Source organism: Thalassophryne amazonica, chromosome 3 (assembly GCF_902500255.1).
Source record: "Thalassophryne amazonica chromosome 3, fThaAma1.1, whole genome shotgun sequence".
Taxonomy (NCBI): domain Eukaryota; kingdom Metazoa; phylum Chordata; class Actinopteri; order Batrachoidiformes; family Batrachoididae; genus Thalassophryne; species Thalassophryne amazonica.
This window is the reverse complement of record NC_047105.1, coordinates 94,075,648-94,090,539: the sequence shown is the minus strand read 5'-3', so window position 1 is coordinate 94,090,539 and position 14,892 is coordinate 94,075,648. Positions and strand designations below refer to the sequence as shown.

General features: G+C 40.4%; 1 protein-coding gene across 1 annotated transcript in view; it reads left to right on the top strand.

The window, feature by feature from the left end:
* Positions 1-14,892, top strand: part of dcaf12 (DDB1 and CUL4 associated factor 12) — a 53,557-nt gene that overhangs the window by 28,255 nt on the left and 10,410 nt on the right. The window contains exons 5-8 of the mRNA XM_034167102.1: positions 2,355-2,548; positions 6,320-6,385; positions 9,188-9,347; positions 11,190-11,368. Of these exons, the coding sequence (XP_034022993.1) occupies positions 2,355-2,548; positions 6,320-6,385; positions 9,188-9,347; positions 11,190-11,368 (599 nt within the window). The remainder of the gene's footprint in view (positions 1-2,354; positions 2,549-6,319; positions 6,386-9,187; positions 9,348-11,189; positions 11,369-14,892) is intronic.

Genomic DNA, 14,892 nt, shown 5'->3' with positions numbered 1-14,892 from the left:
TACAGACAAGTCAGGGGATGGATACATCAACATTTCCAATCACTGAATATGTCTTGGCATTTATTTACATAAATTATGAAGAAATACAAACAGTATGGTAAATCTGTATGGAGCAGACATTTCTCAAAAATTGAGTGACTGTGCAAGAAGGAGAAAAGTGAGCAAAGCCACCAAGACACTCAGACAACCCAGAAGAAGTTATAGACGTCGCTGGCTGTGATTGTAGAAATTGTGCATAGTGCATGTTTTGCATTTTACGTCACCAGTTATACAGCTTCATGATGAAGTGGTATAGAGGAGGATTTTCTTTCACCAAAGCGTCAAATTGAGGCTTGCATCTCAGATATCCCATCTCAGATGTAGCTGAACTTACAGTTCTTTTTTTTTTTTTTTTTTTTTTAAGAAAATCCTAAACGGATGAAATGTAATAGAGTTGGGGAAACATGCAAAGACCCTTACAAAATTATGTATCCCACAGCATTGCTGTGATATGACGTGTTATTACCCTTCTACGCCCCATGCGGCGCTTGCGCCGTGAGGCGGGGCATATAGTATCCGGGTTGTCTGTCCATCAGTCTGTCTGGCTGCAATTCGTTTGCCGCAACGTAGCTCGGCACCTATTGCTCGCAAAAACTTCATATTTGGTGGGTACATGCCTTGGAGGAGTATTTTGCATGGGTTCGAAGGACGGTGACCTTGACCTACTTCTCAAGGTCACAACTGTCATATCCTTTGCCGCAACATAGCTTGGCACCTTTTGCTCACAGAAACTTCATATTTGGTGGGTATTTGCCTTGGAGGAGTACTTCGCTTGGGTTCAAAGGCCGGGGACCTTGACCTACTTTTCAAAGTCACATTGTTGCATTTGTTCAAAGGTTACCGACTTTTTATGGTCACTGTTGGCCACATCCTCTAAATAAATATAATGTCAATCTCCAATTTTTCCACTGTGTATCCCAGATAACATCAAACACATGAGGGTTCAACCAAATACCTACCCCACACATGTACATATTACTGTACTTTACATGGAACATAGTACTGCGCGCGGGGCATTTTGTGACGAATGTCTCTAGTTATCATTCACTTGAGTCTCATGAATGTCACAAATTGCTCTATGAAAATTAGTGATGAAAACATACACAAAATGCAGTGCAACTTACTACACTTTAACTAAAGTGACATGAAATATACAATGATATGGCTAAAATTCTTTATTACTCGTGCATAGAGTGGGAAACTCAGCTAGTGTGTGTGTGTATGTATGTATGTATATATATGTATGTGTGTGTGTTTGTATCTTTGCTATGCACAGCCACATTAATTAAGCACTCGACACCAAACTTGCTATGGTGACTGGGGACACCAAGGGGGAGGTCACTGGGGCCCTTAGTTTGAAAGCTTATGTTCCCGAAATGAACACCCACACTGTCAGCCTTATACATTAGATCACGAGCCGCTCACTGGAGCCCTTATTTTCGCAGTTCACGTGGTACTCAGGTCAGGTAACAAGCATCACATTTTATTTACGACATAGTAGGGCTAGGATGCACGTTAATTACAATCTAAACAAGCCAGTGGATGCCACGTGTGAGCTAAGGCGCGCATTTTTCAATTAAAATGTACCTGCTGTGTTTGGCATGCCAGAGTTTTGCCGTGATATGACATGCTATCACCTTTTTATCATCATTCATTTGAGTCTCATGAATGTCACAAATTCCTCTATGAAAATGAATGATGACAACATACACACAATGCACTGCAACTTAAAACACCACAAATTCCTCTATGAAAATGAATGATGACAACATACACACAATGCACTGCAACTTAAAACACCTTTAAAGTGCCATGAAATATACAATGACATGACTAAAATTAATCTCCATTACCCAAGTGTAGAATGGGTAGCTCAGCTATTGTTTGTGTATGTATATACATATATACAGTGGTGGGCACAGTTCTGCTAACCGCTAATTATCAAAGCTAACGTTTTCATTATCGGATTAGCTTTTCAGATAACTTTGAAAACCATCAGCGGATCAATTTGCTTCTGATAAATTTAGGTTTGATCATTTTTTGACCATTAACATATTTTTGCGGGCAGAGTGAATAAAGCTTAACAGTTTAAAACATTTGTGAAGTCTGAAATCAAAGATTTTAGTACCTGCCTGTTAAATGTTGACCACTTCGAGTGGGAAGACTGTGGTGTTCTACTAGCCAGTTCACACCCATCCCTAAAGACTTGGATACATAGCCACTTTTTGAATATATGCCATTTAGAAATTACTGTGTTGATTTAAGAGTAGATAAATGATGTTTATGGTAATCACGTTTTTTGTTTTTAATTATAGGGTCTAGGGATGGTTCCATGGGCCTGTGGGAAGTGACAGAAGAGGTAATGAGCCATGCGGCACTCAGTCAGAGTGAGGAGGCTGTGCCTTCATATGCCCACATCTCCCACCGTGCCCTTAAAGACATCCCCAAAGAATATACCAACCCATACAACTGTAAAGTACGTGCCCTGGCCTTCAACTGCAACCACAAAGTAAGGTTCAAGTAAATGCGGCTGTTGGGAATTGCAGTAGACTATATCTTTTGTGCTAACACATCCTTTGAGGTGGTCCATTTACAGTTAAAGCTGTGAATTTACAAACAGGTTGTTTGACCATGCAATTTCCCATAACTTCACACATTTCAAGTTACCAAAAAAAAAAAAAAAAAAAAAATCACATAGCTAAATTAAAACAGATCATTTCCACATAAGGGTAATTGCTTATGACATTTAAAGGATGTTGCACCAAAATCATAACAACTTAGGTTTAGGCTGGTGGTGACCATCTGATGATACACCGGGATTACTATGTGCTCTTCCGTGACTGGTCTCAAAATATGACATTTGCAACAAACAGCTATGGAGACTGCTGAAAACAGAGTCCTCCTGAGTACTTGTTTCCGACACTGTTTATGTAGCTTTAAGGAAAACGTCCCAGCGTGCGCTTGAATGGAATGTAGCTGCTAACGTTAAGAACGCAGTCACAGATTAATTGCAAAATTTACATAAGTGTGGTTCGTATAATGATGACCAGGGATGAAAAATCTTCACTTTTTGGCAGATTTCCGCTTTTTTGGCAGTCGCCTGGGTCATTTTTGAGATCAGTGTAAATCTCTTGTTTGGTAAATTCCACCCAGTTGTATCTGTACAGGGATGTGAAAACTCCCCAGAGCTGAGGAATTCCATGGATTTCATCATTTGGGGGAGTGTTAGTGTTGTACTCTGTAATCGTGATTGTCACTGAGTTTTTAAAATGCCATGCAAAGCGTTTCCTTTTTTTACCACATCGTGCAAGTTTTATAAATCCGGGGACACTGATGTGTGTGTTACATACAAAAATCTGTGTCCTCGGATCTGTGGAACTTCACGGAGATGGTAAAAATGCCACTCAAAGCATACCTGTTGCAGCAGTTGTCGTAAAGCAGGACTGGTTGGTTGCTGCAGCGACACTGAGTGGCTCCTGCAAGAGGCTTAAGCTAAACGTAGCATTTGGACATCGCAAACTTTTAGAGCTATCAAGTTTTAAAAGAAGAATTTTGCAGCATGTCTGTGTCATGGAGCGACATCAGACAGCGAAGATGGCGAGAAAGACGGTTTGAAAAAGTTTGATAAGGACAAGAATCCGTGGAATTGTTGCTGGCCTCATTAACACATCTGAAAGATAAATGGGAAAAGCAAACTGTGCCCCCAGAAAACATGGTAAGAATTTTTATCTCCATGGGAAATAAACATTGTGCTGTTCAAACAGGATTTTAGACAAAATTATGTGACTTTTTTTATTATTAATCTAGACTCTTTCATTCATTGGAAAAAAGACATTGTGGCTTTCAATGGATTTACGTGAATTTACACAAGATTGTAAATGACTTTTTATTCATGTAGACTTTTTTTCATGGGGAAAAGAAGATACTGTGGATTTACACAACAATGTGTGACTTTTCTACTGTAAGGTATGTTATTGATATTTTACCCTGATTTTCAAAATATTCTACAAGCTTTAGCTGTGGTTTTTGAAATGCTTTAATGGTCTTTTCAGTCTTCATGAATTTCATGTAGTTTAATTGTTCTGAGTTAATGCATAATTTTGTTTACAGTTAAAAGGAAAATCATTCCAGGTCCTACTTCCACATCATATTCTGTTATTTCAGCATTATCATTGACAGTTCAAATGAAAGGTTAAATCTAGGATCATTTAAATATGTACTTTTGAGATTTTTTTTTCTTCCAGGAGATGCTGAAAATGTATCATTAGATACAAAATTAATTTGGTTTCTGGGGCCCCGCGGGCCCTAGACCCTGGCTCAAACCCATGCAAATTTTCCTTGGATTTCACAATTTTCATTTCACAGCCCTGTCTGTATTATGGTATTTAGGTCAGGCATTGATTTGGGCAGCCCCAGTGTACTGTTTGATTCGGTCGCGTTAGCCCCCAGTTAGTTTTGACCCCAGATCTGAAATTTGGGTTTCAGCTTTTTTTGTTTTTCACCACTTTTATCCCTGGATGACTTGTTTTTAAGTGATAACTTTAATTTTGATAAAGTCATGGTGTAAGCAGCAGCTGCTCTCCACTGTGAGAAGACTTAATGCGTGTGCACGTCCATCATGAACACAGCCTGTTAAAAATGCATTAGAACACGTTCATCTTGAAGACTAGTTTGTTCAGATTTATCACAAATTGACTGACTATTTTGTTAACTTCTCATAAATCTTTTTCTCATACGGTCTGTAGTCGATGCATTTGCCTGTAGCAGCCAAGCATCCGTTCACTTCAGTGGGACGGCCTGGAACAGTTTTTTTTTTCATTGCCTCGAAACTCGATGGTCATAGTCCCACCTCTGGACTCCGAGCGTAAAACAAAATAATGAAATATGATATTTGGATCATATTTAACTTAAATTGCCGTAAGTTGTGGCTCTTACTGCAGCATTTTCAGACTGTTTGGACTCAGGTGTGTTTCGAATTGGTGCCATGTTTTGAAAGTTGGATGAAATGTTAGGACACGGCATTTTGAACAAAATTGAGCTTTCGGCCTTGTCCACAGAGCAAAGGCATGATAACATTGTCTTGACTGATGCTGATGACAATCAAAAACAAGTTTAAATGGTCATAGCTGGAGGAAAAGGACAAACTCTGAGATTATTTCTCAGACTACATGAGGAAGCTGAATGCTTCTGGTGTCATGACCACTTGAAGTACAGCTCATGTGGAAAACAGAGCCTCCTTCACCACGCCAAAACGGTGAAACACAAAGTTCCCCAAAAAGCCTGTGCAATCAACAAAACAACTTCCAGCGATGTTTTCACTGACATAAATTGTCAGTATCCCAGAAATGGTGACGTCAGCAGTGGATGGAAAAATCCTTGCTATTGTTTCCCATTTATAAAAGTGAATAAGAATCAAATTTAAACTGAAATCAGTGTTCCTGACAACTAAAAGATATATTGGTGACTTAATGAACAGTAGGTGCAGGTTTACTTGTATCAAATTTTATTTTTGTTCATGTTAGACACTATCAGTTGTTATAAAAGCACAAATTGCTGAAGATAAATGTAGAGCGAGAACAATAACAGTCCAATGTGAATGTGGTTTTTTGAAATAGTAATAACTGTGTTCTAATCCGTGTGGCAGACTGTGTATTAGAGACTTTATTACAGTTTTGTCATCTTGCCATGGAAAAAATATGCTTTTATGACTAAAATGGGACTGGGAAATACCTCTCATTTAGCTTATTAATTGCACAAAATTGTATGTAATATTTCAAAATTTTCTGGGGGCGGTCCCCCAGACCCCCTGTTGGTTGACATCATGAAGAAGATATTCCGTTTTTTTTTTTATTATTATTATTATTAGTTATTTATTTTTTCCCCCCTCTTTGAGGGCCACTCACATCCCTGCAGAATAGCCTATGTGCACACATCAGGCTTTGTTTCAAGCCTAATATCACAAACTTCAACATGTAGGTTGGTTATGTGAGAAAGTTGCCCTGTTGAACATAAGTTTAAAAACTACAGCAGTATTGCAAAATGCCAATAAAACATTTATTATAAACAAGGCTTTGTATTTAGTCATTAAGGTATCTGTTTTATCAAGGAAAAGTGGACTGCTTAACAGAGAGGCAACTTACTTTATGGCTTTCTTTCTCAAAATCAGAGTGGCTCTTCATACTTGCTGAGTGCATCTGCCCTTCCAGTTTTGCTTCTGTGCTCACCTCGGGTTTTTTTTTTTTTTTTTACATCTGTTTTTCCACATGGTTTTCTTTTTCAGGAGTTGGGTGCTGTGTCCTTAGATGGCTATTTCCACCTCTGGAAAGCTGAACACAACTTGTTTAAGGTAGGTCACACTACATCATTTGAGTACTTGACCAGTCATTGTACTTCCGTAATAGATTTATAAGTTGAACTAAACAATGAATCTGAATGGTTTCATGAAAGAATCTGATATCTGATATGATGCCATTTGAGAGACTGCACTGAGCAACTTTTGCTTGTTACTTGACTAATTACACATCTTCACAGTGGAGTTGATGGCACATGGGAGATTCAAGCCTAGGTTTGATCTCTTTTCTTGTACCAAAGTCCTTCTCTGTTCCACCCCACCATGACCCTGAAACTAGTGAGGCAACATAGAAAATTATGTGCAGTCTCTCCAATCACAGCTGCAGAAGCCTGTAACTCCTTCAGCAGGGTTCAATTTAATGTTGTTCCTCTATTTAAAATAAACAACACCACAACACATATGAAAGGGACGCCGATGTACATGCACATAGCATCCTGAGGGCACAGGGTTTCTCCCTACATTCTGTTTTTGAGCAGACTGTGTATTCATATCTAGAGCACCACAGAGAGTTTTGCAGTTTGGCTGCTTTTTGTTTTGTTGTTGTTTGGCCTATTGCTGAACAGAGACAATCAGAGTGAAAGAGCACAGAGTCCCCACAGAAAACAATGTAGGTCTTTCACAATCATTTTGTTGGCCTCGATATATTGCCCTTTACATGCGCGTTTCTTTATGGCCTGCTCACACGGCATACGACGATTCCCGAATGAAGGGAAAAAGCAAAAAAGTCACAAATCCTCGAGAAAAGGTGGACAAATGAGCTTTTGACTTTTCCCATCACCAAATAGCTTGCGAATCATGAGCGCAAAAGAAACGAAAGAGGAAGAAAACAAAAATCTAAGCTAATGTTGGATCTCAACGCGCCTGGAGCCACTGCATGTGTGTCTGCATCCTACTCTGCATTCCCAGACTCGGCGCTGGGACGGAGCTCTGTAGTGCCTGAGTCCTGGTGAAGCTGCAAATGGAAGCACGCAATCTGATCCACTGTGGAGATCTGTGCGCATGTCGGTGGATCCACTTGCTCTGGTTCCTTGTCCAGAACAACAGAGGGATTATCTCCTCATCATCTGAATTGCTGCGTACTAAAAACTGAATTGCTTGCTCAACATTCATAAGACGCCTCATTTTTACAAAACAAAAACACCACCACACTAACCACACACACGAAATACTCCACCAAAATAATACACACTGTAAACACGCCAAATATTTATTTAATACCAAAACTGTAATCGCTGTCTGTACACCTGAAATGCGAGCGTACAAGACAGAGGGAGAGAGAGAAAGCTAGTGGTGTCTCTCCCTGCCCTTTTTTTTTTTTTTTTTTTTTTTAAATCTCTGGTGTTTTTCATTACCGGGCTGCGGCTGTGTGATCATGCAGTTAGCCACACGCACGCGCGTAGGTTTAATTACCAGTTCTGATCACGCATGCATAGGCGCTGTGTATGTGGCTCAGATGGACGCACGCACACGTGCTTCACCTTCTGTCCATCTGTTTCACTCTGGATGAATCCATTCAGTGTTTTGATATGTTGTAGCACACACTGGGTTTTCTGTTTTTATATGTCACACCTCTGTGGATCAAAGCTGTTCACACACGAATGTCCGCTGCTGCTGGAACTTTTTCACACTTGATGCTCAAAGTCACGTTTCTCTAAACTGCCACCTGCTTTGCACAAACCAAGGTGCAGTTCACTCTGAAAGATCACAGCAGACGACACGAAATATTATTACGTTGTCGGCCCTCAGCTCCACGGAAACAAGGCTTATTGCACTCCTGCAAAGCCCCCCTGCTGTGAGCAAATATGCAGCGTTCAAGGATTACCTCCTCAAAACTTTTGAACTGTCAGACTGAAAGGGCCAGCAGGCTCTTCTCTCTGCACGGCTGGAGGACAGCAAGCCCTTCAGAGTTGGACAGAATGCTGCAGCTCCGGCCGGACTTTTTGCACAACTCTCTACTCAGGTGCGTGCAGCACTGAAACAACACCACAATCATGGACTGCTGTGCACTGGCGGAGGAGGCTGACAAATTCTTCCTGGCCAGCCAGCACCACCCGTGACAGCAGCTGCACACGCAGCGGCAGAAATCCCACACCACACACCAGCTCCGCTCCTCCACAGCAGTGCTCACAAACAGGCTTCTGTACTGTGTGAAAATATTCAGCTGGTCGAACAAAGTCAAACTGGAAGTGTTCCTTAAAATATGAGCAGCAGTATTTTGCACAAGGCGGAATGTTGATCAAACCTCAAACATCTGTTAAATATCACTCCCAAATTCTTGACAGCTGGTTTTAACTTGTTAGCCAAAACACCAAAGTATGACGGTACAACATTCGGCTTGCCAGAAGGTCCAAACGCAGTGGTCTCCATTGTACCATCATTCAGGTAAAGGAAGTTTTGAGACAGCCACTGCTTTACATCATGAGTACAATTAAATAATGAAGTCAATGCATCTCCTTCCTCATAGGCAGATAGAGTTGCAGATCAGCTGCATAACAATGAAAGGACAGGTTGTGTTCAACTGGTCACTACACAGCTGGTTGTTCTTTGTTTTTTTATTATTATTTCCAGGTGCAGTATCAGAAGACATGTTTAAGTGAACATCTCCATATTTATCTTCCAAAGTTATCAAGCCAAAACCTAACCAAATGAATGCCATGATACAAATTTTTGTTGGGGATGCTCTGTGCATGAATGTGCCACCTTCTTAGAAATGTTAATATTGAGAAGCCTATATTCTCTTTTTTTTGTTGCAAATAAACTAGCTTCCATTTAACGTCTTAAATTGTTTCTCTGAAGTTGCTGTCCACTAAGCTGCCTCACAGCAAAGAGAATGTGTGTCTGGCCTACGGACAGGAGTGGTCAGTGTACGCTGTGGGTTCTCAGGCCCATGTCTCATTCCTGGACCCACGGCAGCCCACACACATCAAATCTGTCAGTTCCAGAGAGAGAGGAAGTGGTAAGTATCTTGTCAAGTTTTTAAGAGGATGATCACGCAGACCGTGCCATCTTCACTAATCTCAGTAGTATGAGATCCTACTGGGTCAATGGAGATAAATTTATAGTTTCATACATAACCTACTTGCTAAATCATTTGTTTTGCATCTATGCAACACTTGGGAATATCCATTTCCTTTCAGACGTTAATGGGATGAATGTCTCTCCATACCTCTGAGCTGAGCTTGTGCAGCCGGCTGCGCTGCACGTTAGCATCATGTAATGTAAAGAACACAGGACGTCTCATTTTGGGAGGAAAAAAAGTTTGTCTGTTGTAGTTTGGTGTCTGTGTTACAATGCTTGGAAAGAGGTGTCATTTGATTTATTACGGTGATTCGCTTTGAATTTATTAATTCTGGCCAGAGTCTAACTTGACTTGGCAGAGAGAGTGGCACAGCGTTTGGAGCTGTGCAAATGTAACAGAGGACGATTCATGTTTCTTGTCTGCAACAAGATAAGAGTCCCAGTTAGTGACTTCAGTCCTCACAAAAGTGACTCATGATTGACATTTTTAAATGGCTTTGAGAGGGTTAAGAAGCGGACTTGCCACTTCTGAAAAGCAGTGATGCAATGAACCAATGAGGCAGTGGGACGGAACACTGCTTCGTTGGTTCAAGCTTCAAGAACAGCCACTGCAGAAGCGGTTGATTATAGACCCACTGCAGGGCCTGCAGTCAGTCTAGAGAAATGATCGTTTTCCCGATAAAACACCCTCAAAAGCAACGGCCGCTCTGAATGACCGATAAGGGAATTTTTAAGCATAAAGGCTATGGATGTCGGCGGATCGAATCATTTCTTAACGATTCTCGTACCCATCCCTTGTGCCCCCACCCCCAGGGGCACCTCACAGTTAGAAAACCACTGCTGTATGGGAAATAGAACGTTAATCCCTATGCCTAGTTGGATTTTGTTTGGGTAACACATTTTCCAGAGTATAAATTGTGCTTTTTTGTTTTTTTAGCTCGTATGGGAGGTCATTCAAGTTGTACTCCAGTGCAACTTGTACATAAAAAAAAAAATAAAAAAAATCACCTGTATAATAATAATAATTATTATTATTATTAGTCTTATCTCTGAAAATGTGTCATGAGGAGGAAAAAAACATGTAAGTCACACTGAGTTTGAAGCATGGTGCCATTTCTCCATGCAAGAAGAAGCCAAATGAATTTCTTCAGGATGTTATTTATAATACAAACATCATGGTAGCAAGCAAAAGCATGTTATTGTATGAGGGATAAATAACTCAAAAGTAAGCTGCTTCTTATGCACAAATACCTCACTAGATGTAATTGAACATTTTAAACATATACATTTTTAAACATTATGGTTAGCCTAGCCTTACCAGTCTAGCTGTCCTCATTGCTGTTCAGGGTGTCCCACAACATGCAAACTATTGGAGTACCAAGGAGTATGAAGGTTAGATTATTTCCTTTCTTTATTCATGGGCATGGTCTTTCAGTTTGAGAACAGGATTTATTAATTTCACCCAATCTCTAATACATAGCACATCTTCATTCAGATCTTTTTTTATGGTGGTTGGCATCCATCTAAATTGTGTTACCACCACCTTCTGCTGTGGAGTGTCGATCATGGTACCTCATTCAGAGCAATATATAGGAGCACTTTGCCATATGTACAGATGGTTCCAACCTGGGACCATAGATGCTAATGCAGTATTCTTTTTTTCATGTCCAAGTCCCCTAGAAATACAAGCAACAAACCCACAACATATAGTTCACAAACTGTATGTAACTTTACCCCTCGTCTTCAAAATCACACGTCTGTGTGTAATCTTTTCATGCAGGGATTCGTTCAGTGAGTTTCTACGAGCACATTGTGACAGTGGGCACTGGCCAAGGTTCCCTTCTATTTTATGACATCCGGGCACAAAGGTTTCTGGAGGACCCTTTGAATTCTTCTGGTGGGTACCGGAAATGCGCAGGAGATGGCACCCTCAAACTCAACACAGGAAAAGGCTGGCTGGTAATGATGTTTTTCTCTTGGTATTCAGCAATCTAAATTGTAAAAATATAGCATTATACTTGTAATCATAGTTAATGTTTTTCGTGAATCTGGCTTTTCCACGAATCAAGAGTTCTTTACCACTGTGATTTTCCTTTTAAGTAAACTGACTTTATATACTGTGTATATATATATGTATATATATATATGTATACATATATATATACACACACACATACACACACACACACACACATACACACACACACACAGTAGTGTTCAGAATAATAGTAGTGCTATGTGACTAAAAAGATTACTCCAGGTTTTGAGTATATTTCTTATTGTTACATGGGAAACAAGGTACCAGTAGATTCAGTAGAGTCTCACAAATCCAACAAGACCAAGCATTCATGATATGCACACTCTTAAGGCTATGAAACTGGGCTATTAGTGTAAAAAAAAAAAAAAAAAAAAAAATAGAAAAGGGGGTGTTCATAGCACATAGTAGTATGGCATTCAGTCAGTGAGTTCGTCAGTTTTGTGGAACAAACAGGTGTGAATCAGGTGTCCCCTATGTAAGGATGAAGCCAGTACCTGTTGAACATGCTTTTCTCTTTGAAAGCCTGACGAAAATGGGACGTTCAAGACATTGTTCAGAAGAACAGCGTAGTTTGATTAAAAAGTTGATTGGAGAGGGGAAAACCTATACGCAGGTGCAAAAAAATTATAGGCTGTTCATCTACAATGATCTCCAGTGCTTTAAAATGGACAAAAAAGACCAGAGACACGTGGAAGAAAATGGAAAACAACCATCAAAATGGATAGAAGAATAACCAGAATGGCAAAGGCTCACTCTTTGATCAGCTCCAGAATGATCAAAGACAGTCTGGAGTTACCTGTAAGTGCTGTGACAGTTAGAAGACGCCTGTGTGAAGCTAATTTATTTGCAAGAATCCCCCGCAAAGTCCCTCTGTTAAATAAAAGACATGCAGAAGAGGTTACAATTTGCCAAAGAACACATCAGTTGGCCTAAAGAGAAATGGAGGAATATTTTGTGGACTGATGAGAGTAAAATTGTTCTTTTTGGGTCCAAGGACCGCAGACAGTTTGTGAGACGACCCCCAAACTCCGAATTCAAGCCACAGTTCACAGTGAAGACAGTGAAGCATGATGGTGCAAGCATCATGATATGGGCATGTTTCTCCTACTGTGGTGTTGGGCCTTTATATCGCATACCAGCTATCATGGATCAGTTTGGATATATCAGAATACTTGAAGAGGTCATGTTGCCTTATGCTGAAGAGGACATGCCCTTGAAATGGGTGTTTCAGGTTCCGGTTTCCCCCACCACTGAGATGGCAGAGTAAAACATGGTCTCCTGCGACCAAAATACTAAAACGCCCTGCTAACTAGAGAATAACCACAAGGACATACCAAAATAATTGGATAGCGGTGTAACAATGGAGATGAGGGCAAAAAGTAAGAAAAATGCAGCGGAGTTCAACGAAAACGAGGAGGAAAGACAAGCTACAGAAGCAGGTGCTAATGCTAAAGACGGCGGACGGCAGAAAAGCACCGAAAGACCAAAGGTGAATATGGAACGGATTCTACAAGAAATACTAGAGTTCCGAAAAGAGAACGGTCAGCAATTGGACGATATTAACAAAACAAACCAGAGGACTGAAGAAGCGGAGGAGCGCATTGACAGTGCCGAAGCTAGGCTGCTAACAGTCGAGGAAGTGATAAGAAACATGTTAAAGATTCAGCGGCAACATGAAGAGAAGCTAATCAATCAGGAGGGAAGAACAAGAAGGGAGAATATCAGACTGTACAATGTACCAGAAGAAAAAGAGGGAAACTCGATAACTTTTATTGAGATGCTTCTCCGAGAAAAGCTGGATTTTCCCCCGACCACTGAACTACACATTGTAAGAGCACACAGAGCGCTGGCCACGAAACCCACTGCTACAGACAGACCTCGATCGATTGTAATTAAATTTCACAGATATAAAGCAAAAGAAGAAGTCCTTCGCAGAGCCTGGGAAAAGAAGGAAATTCTCCTGGACAACCAGAGAATATACTTTGATCACGACTACCCTTCATCCCTCCTAAATAAGAGCAAGGAATACAGTGAGGTGAAATGAATGTTAAAAGTGAGGAAAATTCACTTCTACACACCGTATCCTGCCAAACTGCGGGTCTTTTATGAGGATGGGACATGACTCTACCACACGATCAACGAAGCCACGAGCGACATGGAGGCCAGGGGTCTCCCGGTCAAAGTTGTCCCCCACCAGAAGATCCACTCGAGAAACTGAACCAGAACCCCTGGCACACAGCGAGAGGAGGGCAAGTGGCGCACACCGGAGGTTCACCACGGAGCACCGTCAGAGAAAAGCTGCAGATCTTAAGATGACAAACTTCCACTTAAAAATAGTTAAAATGATGAAAAGGAAAAGATAGAAATAGAAGAGACAGAAAAAAATCTGAAACATTCGGTTCTACCCAGAGCAAATTTTAAAACAAAACTGATCAAGAGCAAAGGCCGCGATAAATAATAGTATATTATTAACCTAGAGAAAGATTATAATCTCCTCAATAGGAGTAGATAGACAGGTCTCAGACATGCCCCCCCCCCCCCCCCCCCAATCTCCTCAAAATAAATAGATACTAAAAGTAGTCGGAGGCTGACAACAACCATCTAAAGGCAATGGGCGTTTTATGGCTTAAACTCGCAGGGAGGGCCCTCTACCTGCAGGTGTTTAAAGAGGCTTCCCCTCCAAAGCCAGAGATACTCTGGCTATTTAAGGGATCACTCAACAAATTCCCTTTTTTTGAAGCTAATGTTTTGTACTTGTTCGTCTTGTTCAACGTTAATAGTAGCTTTAGTTATGTATTCACTTGCGTGCTCTTCAGTATCTCACCAGAGGGAAGACCTGTAGCATATAGTTATGATATTTTGACCTCACATAAAAAAAAGGAATGGCTAATCAAAAACTGAAATTTGTTTCCTTCAATGTGAATGGAATATTGAATGCAGTGAAACGTAGTAAGATACTGTCAAATGAAAAAACAGAAGGCACAAATTGTATATCTACAAGAAACGCACTTAAACGATGCAGAACATGAGAAATTAAGAAAAATGGGCTTCTCAAACCTTTTCTTTTCATCATATAAAACTAAGCACAAGAGAGGTGTTGCTATTCTACTTTCCAACAAACTGACCTTTCAACAGACCTATGTTCAGAAAGATAAAGAAGGCAAATTTATCTTGGATAGAGGTATACTAGAAGGGACAGATGTCACTCTACTGAATATGTATGCCCCCCCAGAAGTAATTTTTTGTTCTACAAAAAAAAAATCTTTGAAAGGATAGTGAGTCAGTCAGATGGGGTTTTAATATGCGGGGGAGACTTAAACCTACATCTGCAACCAAAGCTAGATGTATCAAACCCCTCATATGCCTCCAAAGCAATAAGTAAGAAATTTAAAGAATTGATGAATGAAGTAGGATTAATTGACATATGGAGAGAAATGTTCCCCTC